This window comes from Ammospiza nelsoni, chromosome 15 (genome assembly GCF_027579445.1).
Source record: "Ammospiza nelsoni isolate bAmmNel1 chromosome 15, bAmmNel1.pri, whole genome shotgun sequence".
NCBI lineage: Eukaryota > Metazoa > Chordata > Aves > Passeriformes > Passerellidae > Ammospiza > Ammospiza nelsoni.
This window is the reverse complement of record NC_080647.1, coordinates 19,118,952-19,144,365: the sequence shown is the minus strand read 5'-3', so window position 1 is coordinate 19,144,365 and position 25,414 is coordinate 19,118,952. Positions and strand designations below refer to the sequence as shown.

The following is a 25,414-nucleotide window of genomic DNA, read 5'->3' as shown; positions in this document are numbered from 1 at the left end:
GTGACTCCACTGAGCTTGGGCTGAAATCCTGCCTGGAGCAGGGCTCTCCGTGCAGGCCGTGCCAGGCACTGTGTGGGAACTGCTCCTGCACACAAGGGAAGGGCTGGGGGTGGAACTCCAACGTGGAAGGCTCCATGGGAACCAGTCAGCCCTCCCCAGGTGTTTAGGGAGTGTTTAGGGCTGATACACGAAAGCTAACAGTGGCAGTAAAGCAGGAGAGGGGGGCACTGGCTCCAGCCTGTACTTGCTCCTCACTGCCCTGCCACTTCTGCCTTGTCCTTGATCTCATTCCAAGGGTTTGGACTCTGTCCAGCATCAGGACAAAGGCTCCCCAAATGTCTCCCTGAGCACACAGAAGCAGAGGATGTGTAAGGCCACCACAACCCTTCCCGTGGGCGCCCGCAGTGCAGAGCCCGGGTGTTTTGGGGGCCCCCATTGCCGAGCTCCTGCCCTCCAGCTCCTGCCCCTGCTGCCCCAGCCGCCCTCCCCCAGTCACTGACAGACAGACAGACACACGCTCAGTCCTGCCCATTTCCTGGCAGCTGGGATTTTTCCAGCTCGTGAGGCAGGAGAGCTTGTGACACTGTGGGGGCTGGAGCCGTCACTGTCAGACCCTGGGAAGGTCAGAGTCCCCTGTCAGGGGTAAGGGGCGTTGTGGGGTTCTGTAGCACAAAGTTGCAGAGGCTTTGTTTTCATTAATTTCTTCGTTACAAGTTACTATTAGGTAAATACACTCATGACTAGCAAAGTGAGAGAGTGTGCATAGGTTATTTTTTACTGTTAGTAGCACTTACATAGATTTCACTGGAAGTATCGCAGCAAAGTTCATCAAACTCCTGCAGGAGTGAGGTCAGTCACTGATGGACAAGGTCTCCCTTCAGATATGACCTGTGTCATGGAGCCTGGAGCCAGCCTGCTGTGCCTGGTGATCTGCAGGGGTGTGCAGGGAGAGCTCCAGGACAGAGAGAGGCTCTTTGGGCCAGCAGCCAGTTACTTCTGCATGGTTCCATGAGTGGGCAGAAGACACCAGCTCTGAGGTCCATGTCTGCCTGGATCTGAGGGCCCTCTGTGGGTTGTGGTGTTTTTTTTGCTGTGCAGGTTCCAGCAATTCTTTGGTTTTAGCCTCTCCAAGGATACCCTGGGCTCCCTGTTGTGCTTGCCAAGGGCACTGCAGGTTCCCAGCTGTGAATGCTGCTGTCCCAGGCTGGCAGATGTTTCTCCATCTGTTTGAGCACACATCCCTTGTCAGTGCTGTTCCTCATTGTAACCAGGTTGCTTTCAGGGCTGCTGTTCCAGCAGGATGTCAGTGGTGTTTCCTTGCTCCCAGCATCAAGAAGCTGTCCTGGGTGTGGCAGTGACCCCCAGGAGCCCCACGAGCTGGGCTAGACTTTGGGAACTCTGTGCTTGTCCCCATTCCCAGCCTCTGTGTCTGAGCAGGCACTGCTCTGCTCCAGCCCCTGGTGCCTGGGGGGGCAGCCACCGCCCCGTGTGCCACCGCGGCAGCTTCCTGCCCAGGTGCTCCCTGCTCACCCCCTGCTCCAGGGTTGTCTGGAAACGTGGCTGGAGGGGAGGGACCTCCGTGGGCACAGCAGCGAGTCCAGCAGTCCCTGCTGCAGGCAGGCACTGGCAGAGCTCTGCTTCCCCCAGGGACAGCCCTGCTCCCCAGGCTCCTGCTGCTCCCCCAGAGACAGCCCTGCTCCCCAGGCTCCTGCTGCTCCCCCAGAGACAGCCCTGCTCCCCCAGAGACAGCCCTGCTCCCTGGAGAGTGAGGGGCTGTGCCTGCTGCCAAGTTGCACCTGCTGAGAGGCCCCAGGTGAGTGATGGCTGACAATCGTGTTGGGGATGCTCCATCCCTGGGGTGTGTCTCACATGAGGCAGCCATGGCCAGCTGGGCCCTGGGAGCCATCCTCACCGTGCTGGCCTCGCTCATCATCGCTGCCAACGTGCTGGTGGCCATTATCCTGCTCTGCCACATCCGGAAGAGAGGCTCCAAGGGGCTCTGTTTCGTCCTCAATCTTGCCTTGGCGGATGCCATGGTTGGCTTTACAGTCATGGGCCTGGCTGTGGATGAGCTTTCCCAGCCCTTTCCTGCTTCCCAGCAGTTTTGCATCCTGAGAATGGCTTTTGTGATGTCTTCCTGTGCTGCCTCCATCCTGTCCCTGATCCTGGTTGCATGTGACAGGCACCTGGCCATCCGGAAGCCTTTCCACTATTTCCAGCTGGTGACAGGCCTGCGGGTCGGGCTGTGCCTGGTGGGGCTCTGGCTCTTTGCTGCCATCATCGGCTTCCTCCCGGTCTTCATCCCATACTTCCAGAGGATCTCCAACCATTGGAAATGTTCCTTCTTCAACCTCTTCCAGCCTTCCTACATGCTCACCATGTTCTGCCTCGGCTTCTTCCCCGCACTCTTCCTCTTCCTCTACCTCTACTGTGACATGCTGAAAATCGCCTCGGTGCATGTGCAGCATATCCAGGAGGTGGAGCAGGCAGGGCTGGGTGGCGGCTGTCCCCCACCCCGTGCCACCAGTGACATGAAGGCCATGCGCACGGTGGCCGTGCTCATCGGATGCTTCACCTTCTCCTGGCTGCCCTTCTTCATCTGCAGCATCGTGCAGATGGCCTGCCCAGAGTGCTTCCCCTACAAAGTCATCGAGAACTTCCTCTGGCTGCTGGGGCTGGGCAACTCCCTCCTGAACCCGCTGCTCTATTCCTACTGGCAGAAGGACGTGCAGTTCCAGCTGTCTCAGCTGGCTGCAGGTGTGAAGAGGAGGGTCCTGCTCCACCTGGGCAACGGCCGCTGTTTCCTGGGCAGAAACACAAAGGCTCCTCCTGCCGTGTCCTGCCTGGAGCTCCAGGACTGACTTGGTAAGGAGTGGCTGTCTCTGGCTTGCCAGCTTCCCTCCTGCATTGTGACCATGAACTCAGGGCCTGCCAGCTCTGAAGGAGATCACAGATGGGTGGGACCAGTCTGGATGTTAATTTCCAGGCGCCATCGTGGCCGGATTCCAGCCTGCCCCCCGCCCCATAGCCCCCAGCAGAGCCAGTTCCCCCCAGCCCCAGGCAGCCCAGGTTGCAGGTGCTCCCTGGAGAGCCTCTGCTGGAGCAGCCCTGTGTCTGCTGGACCAAGCTCTCCCACTCACTCTGCAGGGAAAGATCCTTTGCCCATCACTAGCCAGCTTCCCCTGCCAGGTGTGTCCCCCCTGCTCCATGGGCAACAAACCCCCCGTTCCTGGGGCAGGTGTGGGCACAAGGATGGCTCTGACCCCTTGGCCCTGCAGCAAAGACTGGGCAGGCTATGAAGCATCCCCTAACTCTCCTGGAGCGCAGGTGCTCCCCCTCCCTTCCCAAACCCACCTCTCAATTCTACACAGGGCCATCCCTGCTTTGGGCTCTGCCTATGTGGAGCAGAGGTGAGGGGGTGAGTTTGGGGATGGGGACAGAGAGGCTTGGCAGTGACCATGCCTGTGTGAGGGCTGGTGTAACCCAGGGCAGGGGGACAACCTGGGCACTGCTGTCACTGTTTACCCAGGCTGTAAAGTGAGTCAATGAGTAACTGGCTAACAAGGAGAGGGAGGATTGGCTGCTTCAGAGCTCCCCACGAAGAAGAGCTGCTGTGTCCCCCCAGGATTTGAGACTGGAAGGATCCCTGCACACCCACTCTGCCCATGGGAACCCCCTTCTGCCCTAGTGGCCAGATGGCTGCCTCTGCCAGAGGCTAAAGTTGTACTTAATTGCTTCTCATAAAATAATTTCATTCCATCCACACGACAAGAAAACTTCCCTTAGAAGAGGTTTATTTGCTAAAAAAGTACATTACGCTGAAAATGAGGGTGCTCTGCATGAAACAGCAGCTGTTCCCACCTCTGTCCTTGCCCCACTAGCAGACACTGCTCACGGCTGTATCCACTTGCATCCAGAACTTGCCATCCTAGAAAAAGTGGGAAAAATAAAAGTGTCTTGAAAAGATTCTAAACAAGAGGCCCTCTGTGGCATTGCCCTCGGCCAGGGAAAGGCCTGGGACCAGGTCCCATGTGGCAGACACCATTCATGGCTGGGGTGGAGGCACTGACCCTGGGGGAGGGCTGCTCTGGGGGCTGCTGTAGGGATCTGGTGGGTGGATCTAGCCTGCCTCAGCTCTGGGCTCAGCCCATCATCTCCCTGCACGGGGATTTGCTGCCTGTTCTCGGTGATGCCTGAGCTCTGCTGGCTGTGCCTTTGATCATCCTCATCCTCGCTGAGCCTCTGCTTCCCTCCAACATCTTCCTGCAGCAGGTCCCAGTGGGAACAGGGACACTTTGGACATGGGCCTTGTGCTGCTTCCTGAGCTCCCTGACTGCCAGCTCTGCTGCGTGAATCTGTCACTGAGCTGGCCAGGCTGCAGGTCTGGATTGGCGTGAGGAGCAGGAGCCCTGGCTGGGCAGGAGCTCGTTCCAAGTGGGATCAGGGCTCAGGGAGCCTGCTCAGCGCCATGAACACACTGCAGTGCCTTGGATGGGAGAGGGGACACCTCCAGACGCACCTACAGGGGACACTGGAAGGGAGCCTACAAGAGAGATGGAGAATGTGGACTTTGGACAAGAGTCTGAAGTGATGGGACACAGAATAGCTTCCTGCTGCCAGAGGGCAGGGATGGATGGGATATTGGGAAGGAATTGTTCCCTGTGAGGGTGGGCAGGCCTGGCACAGGTGCCCAGAGCAGCTGTGGCTGCCCCTGGATCCCTGGCAGTGCCCAAGGCCAGGCTGGGACTTGGAGAAGCTTGGGATAATGGAAGGTGCCCATGACAGAGGGTTGGAATGGGATGGGCCTTCAGTTCTAATCCAAACCATTCTGAGATTCTGTGACACTGTGCAGGTGGGGGACAAGGTGCAGCTGGAGGCAGAACTCCCCCTGCAGTGGAGCGTCCCTTTCTGGGCATCTCACTGTGGCACTGACCCCTCTCCTCGCTGTGCAAGGCGTGGCTGGAAGGGCTCACAGGCCGGCACAGCTGGGGCTCCATCCCCGGATACAGTTCCAGATCCCGCTGGGTAACCTGGAGGGGCAGCCGCTCCCTGTGGGGCCAGGCCTGCTCCCATCGCTCATCGCAGAGAGAGCTCCTGCTGCTGTCCCGCTCCAGCCTGCGGTGACCGCGGCCCCGAGCGGCGGCGCGGGAGCGGCTGGACAGGGGGGCACGGGGCGGCCATGGCGGGAGGGGGACGGAGCCATCCTGCTGCACACCGGCACCGGCAAGGATGGGGGGCGCCTGCCCCGCTGCCGCCCCGCGCTGAATAAACAAACGCCCTTGTGCCCGGCTGGTCTCTGCTCCGCTACCGGGGGCTCGGGGCGGCACCGGGGACAGCCGGGGGCCGCTCTGCCCCACGCCAGGAAGCAGCAGTGGCACGGGGGGGAACACAGAACCGGGGCGGCGGAAAGGCGGGCGACAGCAGCGGAGCCGCGGCCGCGTGGCCGGCCCTGTCCCGGTGAGGTGTTTACGGCAGGATGTTCCTGCTGGGATGTTCCCGGTCCCGGTGGGATGGTCCTGGTCCCGGGGAGTGGGGCCAGTCCTGGTGGGACTGTCCCGGTCCCGGAGGGGTGGGGCCTGTCCCAGAGGGGTGGGGCCGGTCCCGGTGGGATGATCCCAGTCCTGGAGGGGTGTGGCCTGTCCCGGTGGGCGGTGCCGGTCGCGGAGGGGTGTGGCCGGTCCCGGTGGGTGTGGCCGGTCCCGGTGGGATAGTCCTGGCCCAGGGGGTGGAGCCGGTCTGGCCCCGCGCGCTCCCGCCCCGCCGGACGCCGTCACGTGCCCGTCACGGTGCGCGCGCAGCGCCCGCCCCGCCAATGGGCGCGCGCAGCGGGGGCGCGCGGGGCGGGGCGTGCGGCGGAAGCGGCGGCGCGTGCGGGAGCGGCCGGGCCGGGCCGGGCCGAGCCGGGCGGTGAGTGAGGGGAAGGGGGGGGGGCGCGGACCCGGGACACGGGACCCTGATGCGGGGAGCGGGCGCGGCCCTGCCCGGCCCCGCCCTGCCCCGCCCCGCCCTGCCCTGGCGGGAGAGGCCGAGTGGCGGCCGGGGCCGGCCCGCAGCGAGAGCAGCCGGGGCCGGAGCGCTCCCCTGCTGGGGCCCGGGCGTGCGGAGGGGCCGCCCCGCTCTCCATTGCCGCTGCCCGACCGGCCGCAGGGCTCGCTGGGCAGGAGCGGCCTCCTCCGCACCTGCGGCCCGGCCGAGCCAGCCGGGGAGTTTTGTGGAGGGCCTGAACGGCCTCGTGGGAGCCGTCGCGACTTCGGGAAGACTGGCGGGGACACCCGCAGGGCTCCGCGTCCGGCTGGGGGGTGGGGAGGCTGTGTGGGAAAGTTTATTCCACGTGGGAAGTGTCTGTGACACTCTTTGGGTTCAGTGGTAGTTAAAATAACTTCAAAAACGACGTTAAAATTACATCAGAAAAGATGGAGATTGTTACGGAAAGGTCTGGAGCACCCGGAGCAGCTGGGAAAGGGGCTCAGCCTGGAGAAAAGGAGCAACCTCAGGGGGGAACTTGTGGCTCTGCACAGCGCCCTGACAGGAGGAGCAGCCGGGGGGGTCGGGACCTTGTGCTGTGTCGTGTTTGCTCGAGGTGAGAGGAAAAAGGCCTCAAGGTGTGCCAAGCTAGTTTCAGGTTAGCAATTAGTAACAATCGTTTCCCTGCCGGAGCGGTCAGGCCTTGGAATAAATTGCTCAGGGTGGAGGCACCATCTCTGCAAGTGTTGAGGCATTTGGGGTGTGTTTTAAGGGTTATTGTGGTGGTGCTGGTGGGTCTGGGTGACCTTGAAGGTCTCTTTCAATCCCAACGATCCTGTGAAATTGGCACAAGGAGAAATTGGCTGCGTATAAAGAAATTCCTCTGGTGTTGCAAGAATGAGCATTTTACAGACGGGGTGGGGGGTGAAGGTGGCAGCAGCTTCCCCCGAGGTGGGATGCACCTGGCTGTGCTCACGCTGTGCTGGGGCTGTGGTGCCGCAGCAGATGGGCCGTGGGCAGCACAGGGAGCTTTGGGGATGCTCGTGCTGGTGCCCACAGCTGCCGTGGGCTGCAGCTCTCCCACAGCCCTGGACTGCAACTCTTACATGCACATGCATGCATCTGTTTGGTTCCTTGAGCATTTCTAATGAGCTTCTTTGGTTTATGTCCTTCTTACTCTGTTGTTTTCGTCACATTTTGGCGCTGTGTGCTGTTACCAGTAACGTCCATCAATGTCATGCTGTGTGGAGATGTTTTTGTTCTTTAGTGCCACGTATTTGTTGCACAAACATTAATCCTTGGATAAGCTCCTCATTAGTCTGCACTGTCCCTACCTCCCCTGCAGCTACATTAATTAGCCATTGTATTTTTTCACATTTTCCTGGAAAAAGTTGCAGCAGAGCTGTGAGGCTGTGGGAAAGCATGGAGGTGACCCTGGATAGGAGTTTATCCCTCCAACTTGTGTTCCTTCTTACTCCAGCCATACTCCTCCCTGTGGTGGAAGTCAAGGGGTTGGATTCTCTGTTTCTTCAAGGCTTATTTGAGGAATTTTGAGGAGAGATCAAATCTAATCTAATTAAAAAGGCCCTTGAGCTGAGTTGTTGAAAGCTGTGTGGGAGCTGGGGTGAGGTCAGGTTTCTGTGTTGAAGGTCATATGTTTGGAGCTTGTAGCAGGGATGAGGTTCAATCACCAAGTCATTGCAAAGATCAGGTGTTGCTACTGAGGTATTCTGTATACCTTCCAAAGATGGTGTGAGATTTCTCCCTTAATCCCCAGCTTTTCTGCTGACATTATTTCAGTTCCAGCATGTCCATTCCATCCAGCTGCTCCACTCTCAGCCAGCAGTTCCTCATGCTGATGCTGGCTTTCCACGAGGCTCTCTTGCCCATTAGTCCAAGCTTTTGCACTGGGATTTTTTGATGATCCTGACTGCTGGCTTTACTGGAGTTTTTGTTTTGTGTCTTCCCTTTTTCTTTTCCTCTTTTTTTTTTCTTCTTCCCCTATTTTTTCTTTCCCAGTAGCTCTGTATAGTTAGTCCTGCATCCTTTTGCCCATCAGCTTTCTTCTCTGAGCTTTTCCAAAAGATATTTCTGAAAACAGGAGCTGTTGAGCGTTGTTCAGAGGTGGCACTTGCTGGATGTTGCTCTCCAGGAGTGCTGAGGGAGTCTGGAAGGACGGAAAGGGATGGATGCAGCTGCCTGCTCTGCATCCTCTGGAGCATGAGCAGCTCACCCCCTGGAAATGCCAGGGTTAGAATTCCTAGATGTGTGTGCAGAGGGAGGCTGCTTTGGCAGAGCCTTGTGAGCATCCTGAAAACATTTCAGGGAGTATTTAATAATTTGGTGTGGGCATGGCAGGTTTCACTGTTGGGAAGAACCGAGGGCTGTGTTAGGTCGCTGCTGGTGCCACACATGTACACACATGCTGGTAAGGAGTTTTTTCCTTTGTTTTGGGTTACAACATTGAGTGTAGAGCACAGCTCGTACAGGACTTGGTCAGATTTCCCTGGTTTTGCTGCTGTGGCTGTGTTTTAGTGAAAACTCTGCAGGTTGGTGTCTCTGACTGGGGTTGCTGACTGCTGCATTCTCAGGCACAAAGGAGGAAGGGGCTCTTTGTGTCTCTCAGTTTTATGGAGCCCTGCTAGAATATTTAGCTGCCTGAAATTAATATATTATTCTTTCAAATACAAGCTTCCAGAATCAAGGAGAGTGAGCAGTGTGCCTGTTACCATCAAGGATTACCAGGAATTAATCTTTCAGTGCAAAGGCCACTAATCTCGGGCATGCAAACAGGGTTTATTGAGCTGCGTGCCAGTGCTTAGAGCAGTGATGGATGAAATCCCTGGCAAATTCAGATGCTCTGGCTGTTAATTGCCTCCCCACCTGCTCATCCACCTCCGTCCCTGCATGCTGGAATCTGCTTCTGGGTGTCAGGCCAGGAGATGGATGGTGACACGTGGAGCTGCTGGGTGCCAGCCCCGGGCCAGCTTGGGCTCTCACGCCTGGGCTGTCCTGCCTGCCCCAGGGCAGCTCTGCTCTCACTGGGTCCCAGCTTTTCTGTTGTGCTGGGAGCTGAGTGAGGGAGCTCAGCCTGGCACTCGGATTTTCAAGCACAAAGCTGAGCTGGGAGCAGTGGGAGAGCTGTCTGAACTCCTGCCTTACCATGAGCATCTTGCCATGTTCCTCGTGCAGTTTGCAGGTAACATGGGGGGGTTCTGGGATTCCCTGCATGGCTCCTGCTGCCCTGCAGGATTATCTGGAGTTGACAGAAGTCACTGTTAAAATTGTGCTGTTCTCATCAGTCTGCCTGGCCAGCTCCTGGCTCACACTGATGTTTGGGAGGCTTTACCAGTGATAATTGAGCCAGGAGTATGGTAGAGAAGCATGCATGAGCCCAGCAGTAGTTTTTGAACCTGGAAATTAGTTTCCAAAAGGAAATGACTGGGATCAAAATGTAACTTCAAAGCTTTGGTATCCCTCTCTTCTGCCTTCCCTGCTGGTCTCTTTTCTCTTGTGTTCTAATCGATTGCTGCAGATGTACTTTGGTGTCCTCTCAAGTTCATTTCTTGAGGGCTTAAAATGAGAACTGTGTAATCAATGGCACAGTGTATCCTGGAATCCAGTTTATTCCCAAAAAACACAGGCACTCTGCTCAGACTGAGCCGTGCTTATTCCTTAAATTTGCCAATGCTGGCAAAAGGTAAATCTGTATTTATAGTAAAGCCTGTGTCAGCCCATTTCTGAAGTTCCCCTGATGCTTAGTAAGAGAAGCCTAATATGTGTTCAGAGGAGCCCAGGGGACCCCAAAATATCACCTGAGGGGTTTAGAGGGACCTGGGGCACCCCCAAGTGTGACCCAGTGTAGCAGACAGGGTTCCAGGACATCCCAAAATACGACCATACAAGCACCAGCCTGCACAGGCTTTTTGAGTGTATAATTGAAAGACTTTTAGGTGTGTGACAGTGTCAGAGTACCTGGTAATAGTTGTCATTTGAGTTTTGGGGCAGAGGTTTATGTTGCTGCTGTTTATTAACTGGTTGAATGGCAGGAAAGCTGTTCCAGAGCCTGGGCAGAGTGAGGCTGCAGTTGGAGCTTGTGGCTCCAGAGCAGTGCCAGGCTTGTGGCAGAGCTCATGCCACCACTTAACTGAATGTTCCTGAGCCCAGCAGGGAACATTTGCCCAAATCCCGAGGTGGCAGCCCTGTGGCTGCTGTGTTGTTTGTAAGTGGTCCCAGGAGTGTTTCACAGGAGTGCACAATCCTGTTTTTTGGTTGTGATTTCCAGTGTTTTCTGTTGGTAATGGGAGTGATCTTAAAACAGCCTTTTCAGTTTGCCTCCAGGACTTCTTGGGGTTTATTTTCCCCCTGGTCATTAAGGCAAATGGCCCAGCTCTGTTGGGATTGGAAAATCGAGTCCTGTCCAGGGTCTGGCATGGGACCCAGTGAGGATGGATAGTTCCCTTGATTTATGCCTGGAACATTGAGATCTTTCCTCTCTCCCCAGCCCCTCTCTGAAGCTGTGCTGTGGGAGCTGCAGCTGTATTTAGCCCCAGCACAGACCTGGATTGATCCCAGCCCAGTGGGACAGTGGGCTGTGCATTGTCAGTGCTGCTTAGGCCAGTGGGAAGCTGTGGACTCTTCCCATCAGGCAGAGCTCAGCAGCTGTTTCCAGAGGGGAAAACCACCCACAAGGACCCGTTGTGCTGTGGGAGAGCCTTGCTTAGAGTTGCCTTCTGCTCATCTTTCAGCATCCCCCCCTTCTTTGCCTGATCCATTTTTCTGCTGAGGAATCTTCTAGTTTTTATTTTTAAATGTTTAGTCACTGCATTATGGCAGTGCCTCACGTCTCACTCCATTTTTAAATGGACTCTTCTGAAAATCCCTGGAGAAAGGAACAGGGAGATGTAGGGCACACTGACACCTGTGACACATATGGCTCTAGAAGTGCTGACACCAGTTCTGACACTTGCTGGAAACCCAGATTTTCTCCTCCCCTCTTACCTTCTGTGTAGCATTTCCCAGCAAATGCAGAAATCTTATTTTGGCCTTTCCAGGCTGGCTTACTACAGGAGTGCTGAGCAAACCCCTGTGGTTTGCTCCTGTGCTGGTGCCTTCCCTCCTGAGCAGAGCAGCTTGGAATGGCCAAGGACACCTCGTTCTGGTTGGCACAAAGGACAGAGGGATGTTCCTGTTTGTGTCTCCTGGCTGTACTGGCTGAGCCTGTCAGCTTTTAACCTGCTCAGAGCCCAGGAGAGAGGATTTCCTGCAGCTTCAGCTTTCTCTGAGCCTGTTCTCCGTACCCAGTGGGGTGTGGCTGAGCTTTGGCTGCTCGCTGAGATGACAGGAGAGAGGCAGGTGGGTCTGAAAGTTGGCTGCTATCCACAGCATTTATCCTGTGTAGGGTGGCAAATCTAACATAATGAGGGGTTTCTTACTCCAGAGTGTGTTGGGAATCTTCTCTCTGGCTTGTTTTAATTTTTGGAGCAAACTGCTGCTAGAGAGCAGCAAGCAAGGTGCCTTGCTTGTGGCTTCCATCACCCACTCTCCATACTGCCCTTTACTGGCACATTTGCTTTTTCTCCATCCTGGTGAAGTGAGAGCAAAGCTTTCCCAAGGAATTTTGTGCTTGATGTTAGTTGTTGGGTTCTGGTGGATGGTAGCTGCCCCTGTTTTGGTGAGCCCTGAGGACAAGGCTCCTGTTCCAGGTCACACTGGTGCCTCCACCCAGAGCCTTCCAGCTGGTGCTGCTTTGCTTCTGGCTGTCGGCTGGCCCTGGGCACATGCTGGGACATTGAGATTCTCACTCAAACTGGGGTGGAAATCCTTGGAGTGAGTGGCTGCCTGTGTTCCCCAGTGGGTTGGAAAGCAGTGGCTGGAGCAGTGTCCATTCAGGTGCTGGTCAGTGCCAGGTGTCTCCACAGTGTTGTCTTCAGCCAGAGCAGGGTGTCTGTCCATGCTGGTGACACCAGTGTCTGGCTGTCCCACTGCTTCTCTTCATCCTTCCTATTCCCAAATGCAGGAAAACTCTTGTTCAAGTTCAATTTTGCCTTTTTTATCACATTGATAATACCAATGTCAGTGTAGAACTGCTCCTTTTCCTTTCTCCTGCTGTCTTCCCTGTGCACAACCTCTCTATTTTTAACCTGCTGCATTCAGATTTGTTTTCCTGAGCCCTCATGACCTCCATGATATTTTGCCTTTGGAATATTTAACACAGCATTGTAGGCATCCTGCGTGGCCGGGCGTGACTATTGTTGTTGCCAGCTGAATAGTCCTTGTTTTTTTGGCTGCTTCTTGTGTTCTCAGCTTTCAGTGGCTCGGAGAGGAGCCTGCCAGGCTCCCTGTACCCGCTTGGCTATTTACAGCCAGACCCAGCAGCCATGTTTATTAAGTTCTTGGAATCCTCTGGAACAGAAATCACAAGGCTGTAGAGGGGCTGGAGGAAGGTTTGGTACAAATGCCTTGGCCCATCCGTACCCTGGGATGGGAATTGTCATTGTTGCTCCTCTCAATTCTGCTGATTCCCCTTGGAACGCAGAGCACCTTAGAAATGTGGTTATTTTTATCACTTTATATGGGTCCACAAAAAATATTTGTTTTTTTCTTTTTTTCCACTGTATTGGCTGTTCAGGGTGAATTTGCTGAGATAAAGATAAATCAGACTTGATATTTCACTGCTCCTTTGGCCTTGCATTCCTGCAAGTGCTGCCTGTGACGGAAGGTGGAGTGAGGAGCTCAATGGTCAGTTCAGGGCACTGGACCCATCTCTTCAGCCTGGAGAAAAGGAGGCTCGTGGGGGACCTTGCTGCACAGGAGGGTGCACAGGAGGGTGCAGCTGGGGGGAGTCTGGAGCTCTCTCCTTTTTGGGATGTGCAACCCAGAGCTCCTTCCCTGTCAATGACCAAGAGCAGCTGTGTGGCAGATTCCTTGAACAAAAATTCCAACAGCATCTTCTCATTTTGAAGATATTCTCAGTTGTGCCTTGTTTTTTGGTAGTAAATCACTCCAGGTGAATTCTCAACCAGTGAAACTGAAATAACTCTTAACAGTGTGTTTCTGGACTGAAGAAATAGGGAAAAATTCTGTCCTTTGAGTTTCCAGGCTTGAAATGCTGCTCAGCCCAGGGAAGATGCACCCCTGGCTTACACTCAGACAGTTTGATTTGTGTGGGTGCTAGAATTGGTGCTGGTGAGTAATATTTTATTGTGTAACGTTCAGATCAGGCAGAGCTGGGGCCAGGAGTCAGGATTGCTTCAAGGCCTGGAGTGCTGCTTGTGCCCAGAAGTGGGCATTTCTCTGACTACAGTGATCCAAAAGCATCACAAACCAGGTCAAGTCAAGTCCCTAAATGTGCTTTTCTCTTTCAGGTTTGAACCAGCTGTCCTTTGACCCTGCCAGCAGCGAGTCCCTGGGGCTGGGCAGCGCCGCTGGCCCGCGGCTGTCGGACAGCCCGGCTGAGGATGGAAGTGGCCCGGGAAAGAGGAAGAGGAGCAGCATTCCCGCAGGTGAGCCAATACCAGCTCCACTGCTGGCAGCACTCAAGGGTTCTGTGAAGAGTGGCCTGGATGCAGGGCTGTGGCTGTGCAGGTGGGCAGGGGGAGCTGTGTGCTGCTGCAGCCCCACCGCTGGGCCTGGAGCCAGGCTTGGACTGTGGGGGCTCCCCAAGGGGTATGTAGTGATAGAAAAGTGGGGAATGGCCTGCCACTGCAGGAATGGATGGGATATTAGGAGGGAATTGTTCTTTGTGGGGGTGGGGAGGCCCTGGCACCGGGCAGCTGTGGCTGCTCCATCCCTGGCAGTGCCCAAGGCCAGGCTGGGTGAGGCTTGGAACAGCCTGGGACAGTGGAATGTGTCCCTGTCCATGGCAGGGGTTGGAATGGGATGGTTTTTCATGTCTCTTCCAACCCAAACCCTTCTGTGATTCTCTATACTTGTCCAAATAGATGTATTTTCCTAATTGAACAGAATCTCAAGATTAAAATCGTGACCATAATTAAAAGCAGGATAAGACACCTCAGGCTGAATGACTGGAGACATTCATATTTAAGATAATGTCATAAAATCAAAGCGTTAAAAGAACTGTATGATATTGTAATGTCAGATCAAGAAGTTGTACAAGGAAAACTTCCTAGATGCCAGCTTCAGGATTTCTCACAAAGAATTGGGGGAAAAGGGAACACAGAATTATGTCTTTGCAGATTAGATTGTGGCTGAAAACTGCAGTCCCACCAGTGTTACTGGGGAAATGTGGCACCTGCTTGTGCTATGGAGGTGGGGTGTTACAGCATGGGCAGAGCAGTCTGCAGGAATGAGGTGGGAACTTCCCTAGGGAGGTTCCAGGTGCAGAAGGGAAGGATGAGGCTGCACCTGGGGCAGAAGGAAGGTGATGTGCAAAGCCCTCAGCTGCAGAAAGAGAGGGTGAAATGCAGCTGTTTCCCTGGAGAGTTAAAAATCCTTGAAGGAGAATCAGGGACTTCACAGCACAGTTCAAGGATGGTTTTGATGAGCTGACAGAGCACTTCAATGGCAGTGGGAGGATCCTGCTGGGACAGCTCCCTTCAGTTCAGTGCAGTCTGACAGTTTATACCTGCTGGATGTGTCCTTTGTTCCTAAATCTCTTGAGAGGAATCAGTGTCTCCTTACCTTTAATCAGTGCTCCTTCAAGGTCCCTTAGAGCTGTTAATTGCAGAGGATGACCCATAACTGAGGTGCTTTAAGGTGCTTTCCAGGTCCCAGCTGCTCCAGAGGCACAGCACTGATGGATTTTTTTTTACTGTCTCTTCCTTGCCAGTGGGTTTAGTTCTGGTTTTGGGTGCTGACACTGCAGAGCCTCGCTGGGCAGAGCTGAGATCTGCTCTAAGCCTTTAATCACTTTTATGTTCCTCTCAACAGATGGTGGCAGAAATCTGAGCCTGGACTCCATTCTGATGGGATTGCCAATGTCCGACCCGACTGCCTGGGCCACCGCCATGAACAACCTGGGCATGGCTCCCATGGGCATGACAGGACAGCCCCTCCTGCCCGGTGAGCTGAGCCTCCACTGCTCTCTGGGAGCAGCCTGTGGCACTGGGGCTGGGCAGACACCCACCATGTACACACTGAGCTGTGTTTGAAATGCATTCATGCTGCAGGTGATCTGTTTAGAGACCTGGATTGAGAGGAGATGAGAACACATGTATTTTAATGGAAATAATAGTTTTTGTGGGGTACCCCTAGGTATCCTGCAGTGGTGCAGGAGGAGGAGGATGCCACACAGAGATCAGGAAACCAGTGATATCCAGGAGCATGTTACTCTAAACTGAACTGCATTGGTTGATAAGGAAGGGAGGAAGATGAAGAGGAAAGCAACAGGGTAGCAAAATGGATATGGCAGAAATTCATGGAGAATTCTGCTCCAGAAATGACCACCTTGTAGTGTGAAATACATGTGCATGGCTGAGTCATCTTGTACTCGATGAAAGAGCTCCTGCAGGAACAGAGCTGAGCTGTGCCTGATTTCCCAGCAGTGCAGGATGCTGGACATCAAAGTCCTGAATGGAACTGACTGTTTCAGTGCTTTGCTGCACTAAGAAGGATGTTTTCCCTGCCATAAGCAAGCCCTGTCTGCTCACCTGGGGAGGGAATGTCTGTGTTGGCAGACAGTACAACCTTCTCTCCTCCAGTTTGAGCAGCCTCAACACTCTCCACAGTAATAGAGTTCTCTCCTGTCCCCAAGGCCTTGTTTCACATTTGGCTTTGCTGTGGAGTTGCTGTTTCCTTGTCATTCTCCTGCTGACATTCTTCTATGAAGGGAAAAATCAACACAGCCTATCCCATGGATAAGGATACAATTCCCATGTACTCCTTCATCCATGTTTCACAATTGGAACAGGAAAGTTTCTTGTCCCTTCCTCCAAAAACGCTGGTTGGTGGCAGAGGATTGGCCTCAGATGTGTGTTTTTGCTGTGACTGTGTTTCAAAGTACCGAGGAAATGGCAGGTTCTTAGCTCTGCAATTGCTGCACTTGTCTGCTTGGTGAGGTGATGCCCTAAAGCCCAGCACCATTTAGATTGGAAAAGTCCTTCACATCGAGTCCAACCTGTGACTGATCCCCACCTTGTCAACGGCTCAGAGCACTGAGTGCCACATCTTGGATACCTCCACGGATGGGGACTCCACTGCTTTCAATGCCTGGCAACCTTTTCCATGTGCAAATTCTTCCTGATGCCCTTCAGCCTGTGTCACAACTGCCTGTGTTGCTGAACTACTTAACCAAACTGGGTCTAGTTTTCCACTGTTTCCATATGTCACAGCTGTCTTTTTGTGGACAAACCTCTGGGAAGGCTTGGGCATTAGATGGGAGCCAGTGTCTTCAGAGGAGAGAAGGAAATAATTTATTTTAATGGAGAAAAGTTACTTGACTGTTGCAATGAGCAATGAAATAGTTTTAAAACATTATTTTAAGGGCACAGATCTAAAGTTTGATGTTGGCATGCTGCTGATTTTCACCGGCATGCGTGGGAGTGTTCCCTGTTTGCTGTCAGAGCTCACAGTCACTGTATGACTCTACCCCCCGTGCCTGACTCCCTTATTCTCTCCCCCATTTAGATTTTGATCCTGCTCTTGGCATGATGACTGGAATCCCTCCAATCAACCCCATGATGCCAGGCCTGGGGATTGTCCCACCTCCCATCCCTCCGGACATGCCGGCTGTGAAGGAGATCATCCACTGCAAGAGCTGCACTCTCTTCCCACCTAACCCACGTAACTGTCTGCTTGTGCTTTGTGTCTATAGGGTATCCCTTTGTTTATATAAACCCCGGTGTGTGTGAGAAAAGGGCCATTCCTGGGACTCACTGCTGGCAAGAGAGTGACAGAGCAACAGGAAAAGCCTGGTCTTGTCACTGTTTGCCGTTTTCAGAAATAGCCTTTTCAGCTGCTAGATTGATAAGGTCTAGGGAAGAAGCCATTCCAGTCACTGAGTGTTTGAAGTCCTCATGGTTTGATTCTTGTGTGCAGTGTGAGGTGTAGCTCAAGCACACAAGTCTGGAGTGGGTGCAGTTGCAGCACAAAGAATCCCCTGAGTACGTTTTTTATGTGTTATTTACATTAGGACAGTTTTTTAAACTGTGATTTTGTAGCACCTTCCATGATGAAGTTGGGAGCCCCTGGTGCTGCTCATGTTCTTTGACAGCAGCTCAGTGAATCTTCTGCACTCAGGAGAGTGTTTGGAGGGCTCTAGACTCCCAGGATCTTCTTTTTGCAAACCTGCTGGTGAATGTGCTTATTTTTATCCAGCACCTCAGCAGTGCTATGGATCCACTCCATAATCTGAGTGTGGCAGACCAGGTGTGTGCTGGGACGAAGCCAGGAAGGTGTGGTCATCTCTCAGGAGAGAGGAGCAGGTGGAAGGAGTGCGTTCTGGCAACCCAAAACCTGACCTGCTCTGCTTTCTCTCTTCAGATCTTCCCCCTCCAGCCACAAGAGAGAGGCCCCCAGGGTGCAAGACAGTGTTTGTTGGAGGCCTGCCGGAAAACGGGACAGAGCAGATCATCATGGAGGTGTTTGAGCAGTGTGGGGAAGTCATAGCTATCCGCAAGAGCAAGAAGAACTTCTGCCACATCCGCTTTGCTGAGGAGTTCATGGTGGACAAGGCACTTTACCTGTCTGGTGGGTGTGTTTGGCTCAGAGGGAAGCTTAAAATTCTGGGACAGAACTGTGGTGGTGTGTTATAGGCAGAACAATAGAATTGGGGCAGATTTCTCTGATGCTGTGTCAGTTTGCCTTCTGCTGCCATTGCATTTCTGCTTAAATATATGAAAACAGCTCTTGAGAGGAAAGGCAGCAATGCTTTGTCACCTGAAAATGTTTACAAAACACTGGGCTGAGGTGCAGAGTCTATTTCCATCTTACATGGATAGTATCCAGCTAATTCTCTATATAGTGCCTAAAAAAATGGACGTTTGCTCCTAATTTGCTGACTGGTGGGCTGGACTTACTTGGCTGGTTGGCTTGTCCTAGTGGGGTTTTATTTGGCTGGTTGGTTTGCCCTAGTGGGGTTTTATTTGGCTGGTTGGCTTGCCTTAGTGGGGTTTTATTTGGCTGGTTGGTTTGCCCTAGTGGGGTTTTATTTGGCTGGTTGGCTTGCCCTAGTGGGGTTTTATTTGGCTGGTTGGTTTGCCCTAGTGGGGTTTTATTTGGCTGGTTGGTTTGCCCTAGTGGGGTTTTATTTGGCTGGTTGGCTTGCCTTAGTGGGGTTTTATTTGGCTGGTTGGTTTGCCCTAGTGGGGTTTTATTTGGCTGGTTGGCTTGCCCTAGTGGGGTTTTATTTGGCTGGTTGGTTTGCCTTAGTGGGGTTTTATTTGGCTGGTTGGCTTGCCCTAGTGGGGTTTTTTTCCCTGTTAGCTAAACCCTCTGGGCTCCTTTAGCCATGGGAGCCTCAGGTGAGTGCCCAGTCCTACTGATCAGCGTCCCTCCTGGCAGGCTACCGCATCCGGCTGGGCTCCAGCACGGACAAGAAGGACACGGGGCGGCTGCATGTGGACTTTGCGCAGGCGCGGGACGACCTGTACGAGTGGGAGTGCAAGCAGCGCATGCTGGCGCGCGAGGAGCGGCACCGGCGCCGCCTGGCCGAGGAGCGCTTCCGCCCGCCCTCACCGCCCCCCGTCGTGCACTACTCCGACCACGAGTGCAGTGTGGTGGCCGAGAAGCTCAAAGGTGAGAGGGGCTGGGTGGGCAGAGCTCTGTCTGCCCCAGGTGTCAGCGCACAGCAGCTCTGCCGCCATCTTCCTTCTTTTGTCAAAAACCCCCTCGTCTTGGTTTGGAAAGCCAGGAGTCTGCTAAGGAAAGCAGGAGCCTCCCCTGAAATGGGGAATGTAAACCCTCCCCACCCCTCCCAATTGCTATAAATTTTAAATTAAGGGGCTCTCAGGCGAAAAATATGGGAGCAGGAAATAACAGTTCTTTAATAGGGAAGAAAAATAAAAGGATAAAATAAATAATGCAGTAAACTAAAACAACACTGGCAGGGTCAGAACCCAACCTGACACCCTGTGGGTCAGGGTGTTGGTGGCAGTCCCATTGGAATTGTGGCTCAGCCCTCCTGCAGTGTCAGGGGTGGTTCTGCTGGAGCAGGGATCCTGTAGAGAAGGATGGATTCTTCCTCTGAAGATCCAGTGGAAGGAGAGGCAGCTGCTGTTCCTCTGGGGAATCCAGTGGAGAAGCCGTGCTGGTGTCTCAAAACCTCTGGATTATATCTGGGTAGGAATGCTTGGCTCCTCCCTCTGGGCGGAGGCCATTTCACAATGGGATGTTACAGACATTTTTTGTGAAAATCTTTTCTTTAGGATTTTCCTGCTGAATTTGAAAAGTTTCAGCAACAAATGTAAACAATTATTATCTGCTGCTGTGGAATGCAACAGGTCCACCTGTGATTGGCCCCTCTTAGATATTTACAATTAATGGCCAATCAAGGACTGAGCTATCTCGGACAGAGTCTGAGAGAGCTCCTTTGTTATCATTCTTTTCTATTCTATTCTTAGCTTAGCTAGCCTTCTGAGGAACCTTTTGCTTCCTTTTCTTTTTACTATAGTTATAATGTAGTATATATATCATAAAATAATAAATCAAGCCTTCTGATCATGGAGTCAACATTCTCGACTCTCTCTCATCCTGAAAACCCCTGTGACCATGGTCACAGGATGTTATAGTTTTTATCAGCCATGCAGTGACATTCAATAGCTGTTATCAGCAATGTCCCCTCCCGAGGGAGGAGTGATTGTGGTCACTCAAAGAGAGAGATAAGGCAAACTGCTCACTTGACAAAAGACAATCTGCCATGTAGATGGTAATAGAATACATCTTGCCTTGCAATCTGGAACACCCCTGCCCTTGAATCATATTTGTGGAATCTCAGAATGAAAAGGACCCGAAGGCTCACCTGGCCTGACCTTTCTTGGCAGAAGCATGGTCTAGACCAGATGGCCCAACACTCTGCCCAGCCCAATCTTGAAAGCCTCCAGTACTGGGGAGTCCAGCACTTCCACAATGCTGCTGTTGTGAAAAGTTGTCTCCAGGAGTACCCGTTCCCCCTCATCCTTTCCAGGCAACTCTCTTGTAAAAGAGGAGTTTCCATCTTCATGGCCCTCCTCAAGACACAGTGATGAGGTCTCCCTTAAATCTTATTTTCCCAAGGCTGAGCAAACTCATTGAGTGCAGGAAACTTCTGCAAATCAAAACTGTTCAGTACAAGTTTCTTTCACATAATTTTGCTTGGAAGGACTAATGTAAGACATTCTTGGAAGCCTGAGATTCATGTGTGATCTGATGATTTTGGAGCTGGAGGTCATCTCCTTTCACAAAAGGTTCCATCTCAGTAGATGTGACGTTTTCCAGTAAGTTTCTAGTGCTTGTTCCTCCTCTTGCTGCACCTCAGCAGGTGATCCAGCTTGGTGCTGGACTTGCCTTCCTTTGTATAGCCACCTGTTCAGATCCTTCCCTGCTTCCAGGGGTTGTGATGAGTCACCTGAAGGATGCTGACCTTTGAAGGAGCAGTTCAGCTCTGAGGAAAGCACCTGAAAGCTGCCCAGGCCACCCCAGAGCTGTGGTGTAAAGTTGTCCTTTCTTCCTGCAGATGACACCAAGTTCTCGGAAGCCATCCAGACCTTGCTGACCTGGATAGAACGTGGGGAGGTGAACAGGAGAACTGCCAACAACTTCTACTCCATGATCCAGTCAGCCAACAGCCACATACGCAGGCTCGTCAACGAGAAGGCGGCTCACGAGAAGGAGATGGAAGAAGCTAAAGAGAAGTTCAAACTGGCTCTCTCAGGGATCCTGGTGCAGTGTGAGTAGTGTCTCCAAGCTGGATGCTGGTTGCGTGGTGTAGGGAAGTCTCTTCATTTCCAGAGTCTGGAGGGGCCCCACTAAAAGGCTCTGGGAAAAGAAGTGGCAAAAATTGCTTCAATGCAGCTCCGGCTGATTTGGAATCACATGGCACTAACCTGGCAAAAATCCCTTGTGGTGCTTTTTACTGGAGTAAGAGTCCACATCTGGGGGGAGGAGAGAATGAATTCTGAATTTGTTTCCTCTTAATTATCGTCTTGTTATTATTTCTGCCACATTTTCAACCCCTCCTGTGCACAAACAAGGTAAGTTCCTGGGAATCTGGTGCCTCAGCGAAGTGCGCAGGATTTGTTCGCAAAAGGTAGGAGCAGCAGAGTGCTTCCAACACCCTGTTGCAGACCCTGGGTCTTTCAAATCCCAGTACTTTATAAAACCAGGAAAACAAGGAAGAGGCATGGACTGTATTAATTCCAAGATGTGATTTGTAATAGTTTCTCAGACCATTCATTGCTGCTTACACGTCCTTGCTTCAGTATATCTGAATATTTTTACTTCATTACAAGTACCTTCTCCACAATTGTACTAATTTTCTTTGAGCCCCTTGCCTAGCTTTTGAGCATTCTTAACTTTTAGTTTTGTATCTAGTAATTTTAGCTCTTGTTTTTTTTAAATTATTGTTTTCCTTTTAATTCTGTTAATGGTAAAAACTACGGGCACACGGTCCAGAGGGACTTACAATGAGCACTGCAGAGTAAGTAGTAATAGAGACTAGTGTGTATCTCCACTCTCTAAAACCAAGACTGATATCTCAGCCACTCTTAAGTTACTCTAACGAGCAGGGAGATGTGTTTATTTTGTGAGAATTATGAGTACTGCATCACAAGCATAGAAAAAATCAAGTGGATGTGCTCTGTGCTGTGGGTGAGCTCTCAGCCACGGAGAAACACTTTGCGTATTCCAAATCCTCTTAAGTTTTCTAGAGAAGCAGGAGGAATAAATCCCAGAACCCAGAATAGTTGATGGCTGGTGCCTTTGCTTTGGTCCTGGTCGTGTTCCGGTAGCTCACACAGGTCTGTGGCACTGTGCAAAGACCAACTCATGGTTGTAGCTCATCACCCCATTTCAGAGGTGAGTGCTGCCCCTCTGAACTTACACTCCCAGCCAGCCTCACACAGTATATTTGGATATTTTTCAGCACCTGTGCTGCCTTTTTTTTTCCACATGTCCTGCCTTTTTCCCAGCTGAGAGCAGAGCCTGTGCCCCAGTTGGTCGTTGCTCTGTGAGCATTTGGCACTGGCCTGGTGAAGCCCACAAGGCTCTTTCCAGACACTGAGCCCCCTCCCTGAGCGTAGCATCAGCACAGTGCAGTGTTATGAGAAAAGGGGAGCCAAACCACCTGCCTGATTCCACTTTTTTACTCCTTTACTCCTCTTGTTCGCCCTCTCTGGATGCTATTCGGGCCCGATTTGCTGCTGATTTGCCACTCCAGTCGAGCAGATAGTGGCCGTGTACCATTCTGCCTCCAAACAAAAGGCTTGGGACCATTTCACGAAAGCTCAGCGTAAGAACATCAGCGTGTGGTGCAAACAAGCAGAGGTTGGTAATCTTTTCTTGTGTTAGATCCTCCAGCACGGTCTCTTGCTTGTCAGGATGTTGATGTTCGGTTTGCACGATGCTCGCATGGATAACAACACCTTCCTTCACAGTGTGAGGTGGGAATCACTCAGGAGGCTCTTGTGGTACAGGTAATAAATTTTCTCTTGGTATTTGTGTCACCAGTAGCAATACATGGAGACATGCCTGCTGATGGAAGTTGTGCACAATAATAGTCATAATACTGCTGATAAATGTTGATTTTTCTGCTGATTTTAATATTAAAGCAAGAAGGATTTCTAGAGAGATTAAAAAAACAGCAGCTCTAAGTTTCGTCAGAATCTTTTATCACATTTTATGTGATATTTCCACCTTGAGGTGGAAATAATTGCAGATGAACAGCCTGGAAAGCTTGAGGGAGGATGTTCTCATGTTTGTGTATTTATTCTGTGAAGTGACATGATGAAATGTGTGGTTTAAAAATGGTGATCAGAAAGGAACTGATGGAAGAATGCTTGTCACTCCCACTGCTCTTCCTGCAGGAGGAAGAATAGTTCTTAGTCCAGTAAGATTTTATAAAATCAGATAAGAGAGTCAGGCAGAATATCAGAAATAAGGAAGCTAAGGTAAAGAAAGGGTGTCGATTGGGAGGTGATGGGTGGGGAGATGTTTGTCCTGGGGGCCCTGATGAGATCCGTGCTGCCAGCTGCCACCTTGGGGGGGCAGGGCCTTGCACTTGGCCTTGTTGAGTCTCATGAAGTTTTATCCCACTCCTCCACCCTGTCCTGTTCCCTTTGGCTGTCATTGCTTACCCCTAGTGTAAATCTTCCTGTGGTTCTGGATTTGTCTGGGATATTGAGTTCCTTACTACAGACTTGGAAAGCAAGTCTATCCCAGCAAAGCCAGGAGGTTTCTTTCACCTTTAAGATTATTTACCATCTAGAGTGAATCTCAGCAAAGCTGAGAGGCTGCTGATCCGTGATCACCACGGGCCAGGGATGTGCAGGTCTGGGATCCCTGTGAGCTGGAGATATCCTGGCCTGTGATCCCTATGGACTGGGGTGTCCAGGCCTGTGATCCTTGTGGACTGGGGTGTCCAGGCCACCTTCCTGCAAAGCTGCAGCCTGGGAAGACTCTGGATCAGGCCCAGCCAGGGCCCTGTGGTACCAAGCAGGTGGTTAATCCTCCACCATGCTTGAACACTAAATGCCCACGTTGTCCTGGGAAGTTTCCAGGTGTGATCTCCCCATGAGACTGTACCTATGGGCCTTTCCAATCCCAGTGAGTCAAACCTTTGTAGCAGCTAAAAGAGGAGCCAAGGTTTCTTTTGCACCTGAGAAGCCAAGTGCTGATTCAGATTCACTCTGAGCCCAGTGCTCCCGTTTTTCCCTGCCTTCTGACCACTGGCTGTGGCTGGGGTGGGAGCTCTCTCTCCAGTTGGAGCTGTCTTTTGTTCCAAGGTAAGTTCTCCCTATAGGAAGAGGCTGTGAGACCACTGGTGAGGCCTCTTTCAGGAGCACTTCAGCTGCCAGGCTCAGTGTTCTGCTCTCCCCAGCTTAGGGACTGCTCCTAAAGGAGGGTGGAAGCCACAAGATGCAGCTTTTTGATGCAGATTTTGGCAGATACTTATATATTTATAAAAATGCTGCTGGTATATGGTACATTTTTAGGTGTAATTTAAAATGTCTCTTACCTCATTGTAGATACCAGATGCTGGCTAAAGGGTCTCTCAGCCTTTTGGTGTCACCTTGAGGAGGTCCCTTAAGGTGCAGCTGTAGCTTGGTTTGCTCTGTCCCAGCTCAGGTTGGGACTTTTGGCTCCAGAGAATTAGGGCTGACTCCAGTTCCTCAGGTTTGCACAGCAAGGCTGAGCTGCCTCATCACAAGAGCAGAAGGGAGATGGAAGGGTCTGTAATCCCAGTAGCTCTGACAGAGTGACTTGTGCTGGATATTGCCCTTGATCTAATAATCTGTGCCAGTTTTTAAGTCATGTCCTGGAGTTGTTTTTTGCAGACCTAGATTTCAGGAACTCTTTATTCAGCCAACCTGTTCCTCGCAATCTGTATTGAAACCCTCTCTGCTTCTGAACCCCAGGAGATCCGTAACATCCACAATGATGAGCTGATGGGCATTCGGAGAGAGGAGGAGATGGAAATGTCTGATGAAGAAATAGAAGATCCATCAGAGATGAAAGAAACAGAAGAGTCAGGTAAAATCCCTTTCTACAGCTCATAATGTGCTTCTCTTCAGTGGTTTCTTTCTGGCAGCGGGAAGCCATTCCCCTTGTCCTGTCACTCCATCCTTTGTCCAAAGTCCCTCTCCAGCTCTCTTGAGCCCCTTTAGGCCCTGGGAGGGGCTCTGAGGTCTCCCTGGATCGTTCTCTTCTCCAGGCTGGACAGCCCCAGCTCTCCCAGCCTGGCTGCAGAGCAGAGGGGCTCCAGCCCTGTGATATCCCAAACAGCTGGAGCCATTCCTTTGTGTGCTCAGGCTTTGTAACCCGAGCTGCTGAGCCCGTGGGCAGGGTGGGGAGGGCAGCCAGGGGTTCCCTGCTGTCCTGATTGCTGTGCTGTCCCCAGCGCTGGTGTCGCAGGTGGAGGCGCTGAAGGAGGAGAACGACAGCCTGCGCTGGCAGCTGGACGCCTATCGCAACGAGGTGGAGCTGCTCAAGCAGGAGCAGGGCAAGGCCTCCAGGGACGAGGACACCACCAAGGAGCAGCAGATGAAGCTCCTCCAGCAGGCTCTGCAGGGCATGCAGAAGGTGGGCCAGGAATTTTTCATAGCTGGGGCTGTGCTGCAGGGGAAAGAGGCTGGGATGGGTGGCAGGAACACTTGGGAAAACATTTTAGCAGGACTTTAGCAGGATCCAATCTGGCAGCGGGGAGCAACTTTGTTGTGTCCAGTGTTGCTAAAAAAAAAAACCCCAAAGAAAATATTGATACCAGGGATGGTGTATGAGCTGATAAGTCCCATGGAAACAATCCATAGTTGAAGGGTTCTTTGTGTGCTCTTTACTGTGATTTCCAAAGTACCAAGTC

At 52.4% G+C, this 25,414-nt stretch overlaps 3 protein-coding genes across 7 annotated transcripts in view; 2 read left to right on the top strand and 1 right to left on the bottom strand.

Moving 5' to 3' along the window:
• Positions 1–1,820: 1,820 nt before the first annotated feature.
• On the top strand, positions 1,821–2,861 carry GPR119 (G protein-coupled receptor 119). Its single transcript, XM_059483244.1, has one exon. The coding sequence runs from the start codon at positions 1,821–1,823 to the stop codon at positions 2,859–2,861; it is 1,041 nt and encodes a 346-aa protein (XP_059339227.1).
• A 1,016-nt stretch (positions 2,862–3,877) lies between these two features.
• LOC132079861 (basic proline-rich protein-like) lies at positions 3,878–7,203 on the bottom strand. Its single transcript, XM_059482691.1, has 5 exons — positions 7,182–7,203; positions 4,934–6,292; positions 4,524–4,543; positions 4,126–4,263; positions 3,878–3,928 (listed from the first exon to the last, which is right to left on the bottom strand). Exons 1-5 carry the CDS (start codon positions 7,201–7,203, stop codon positions 3,878–3,880), a joined length of 1,590 nt encoding a protein of 529 aa, XP_059338674.1.
• ENOX2 (ecto-NOX disulfide-thiol exchanger 2) overlaps positions 5,850–25,414 on the top strand; it is a 25,365-nt gene continuing 5,800 nt past the window's right edge. The window contains exons 1-10 of one of the 5 annotated variants that reach the window (XM_059482934.1): positions 5,850–5,907; positions 13,332–13,469; positions 14,857–14,988; positions 16,552–16,707; positions 17,407–17,613; positions 18,427–18,660; positions 20,576–20,788; positions 22,277–22,383; positions 24,474–24,588; positions 24,956–25,137. In XM_059482934.1, coding sequence (XP_059338917.1) covers positions 14,892–14,988; positions 16,552–16,707; positions 17,407–17,613; positions 18,427–18,660; positions 20,576–20,788; positions 22,277–22,383; positions 24,474–24,588; positions 24,956–25,137 — 1,311 coding nt within the window. In that variant the 5' untranslated portion in view covers positions 5,850–5,907; positions 13,332–13,469; positions 14,857–14,891. Of the gene's footprint in view, positions 5,908–6,561; positions 6,581–9,144; positions 9,164–11,300; positions 11,320–13,331; positions 13,470–14,840; positions 14,989–16,551; positions 16,708–17,406; positions 17,614–18,426; positions 18,661–20,575; positions 20,789–22,276; positions 22,384–24,473; positions 24,589–24,955; positions 25,138–25,414 lie in introns of those variants that run through there. The other 4 variants (XM_059482936.1, XM_059482932.1, XM_059482935.1 and 1 more) reach the window with 4 other exon arrangements.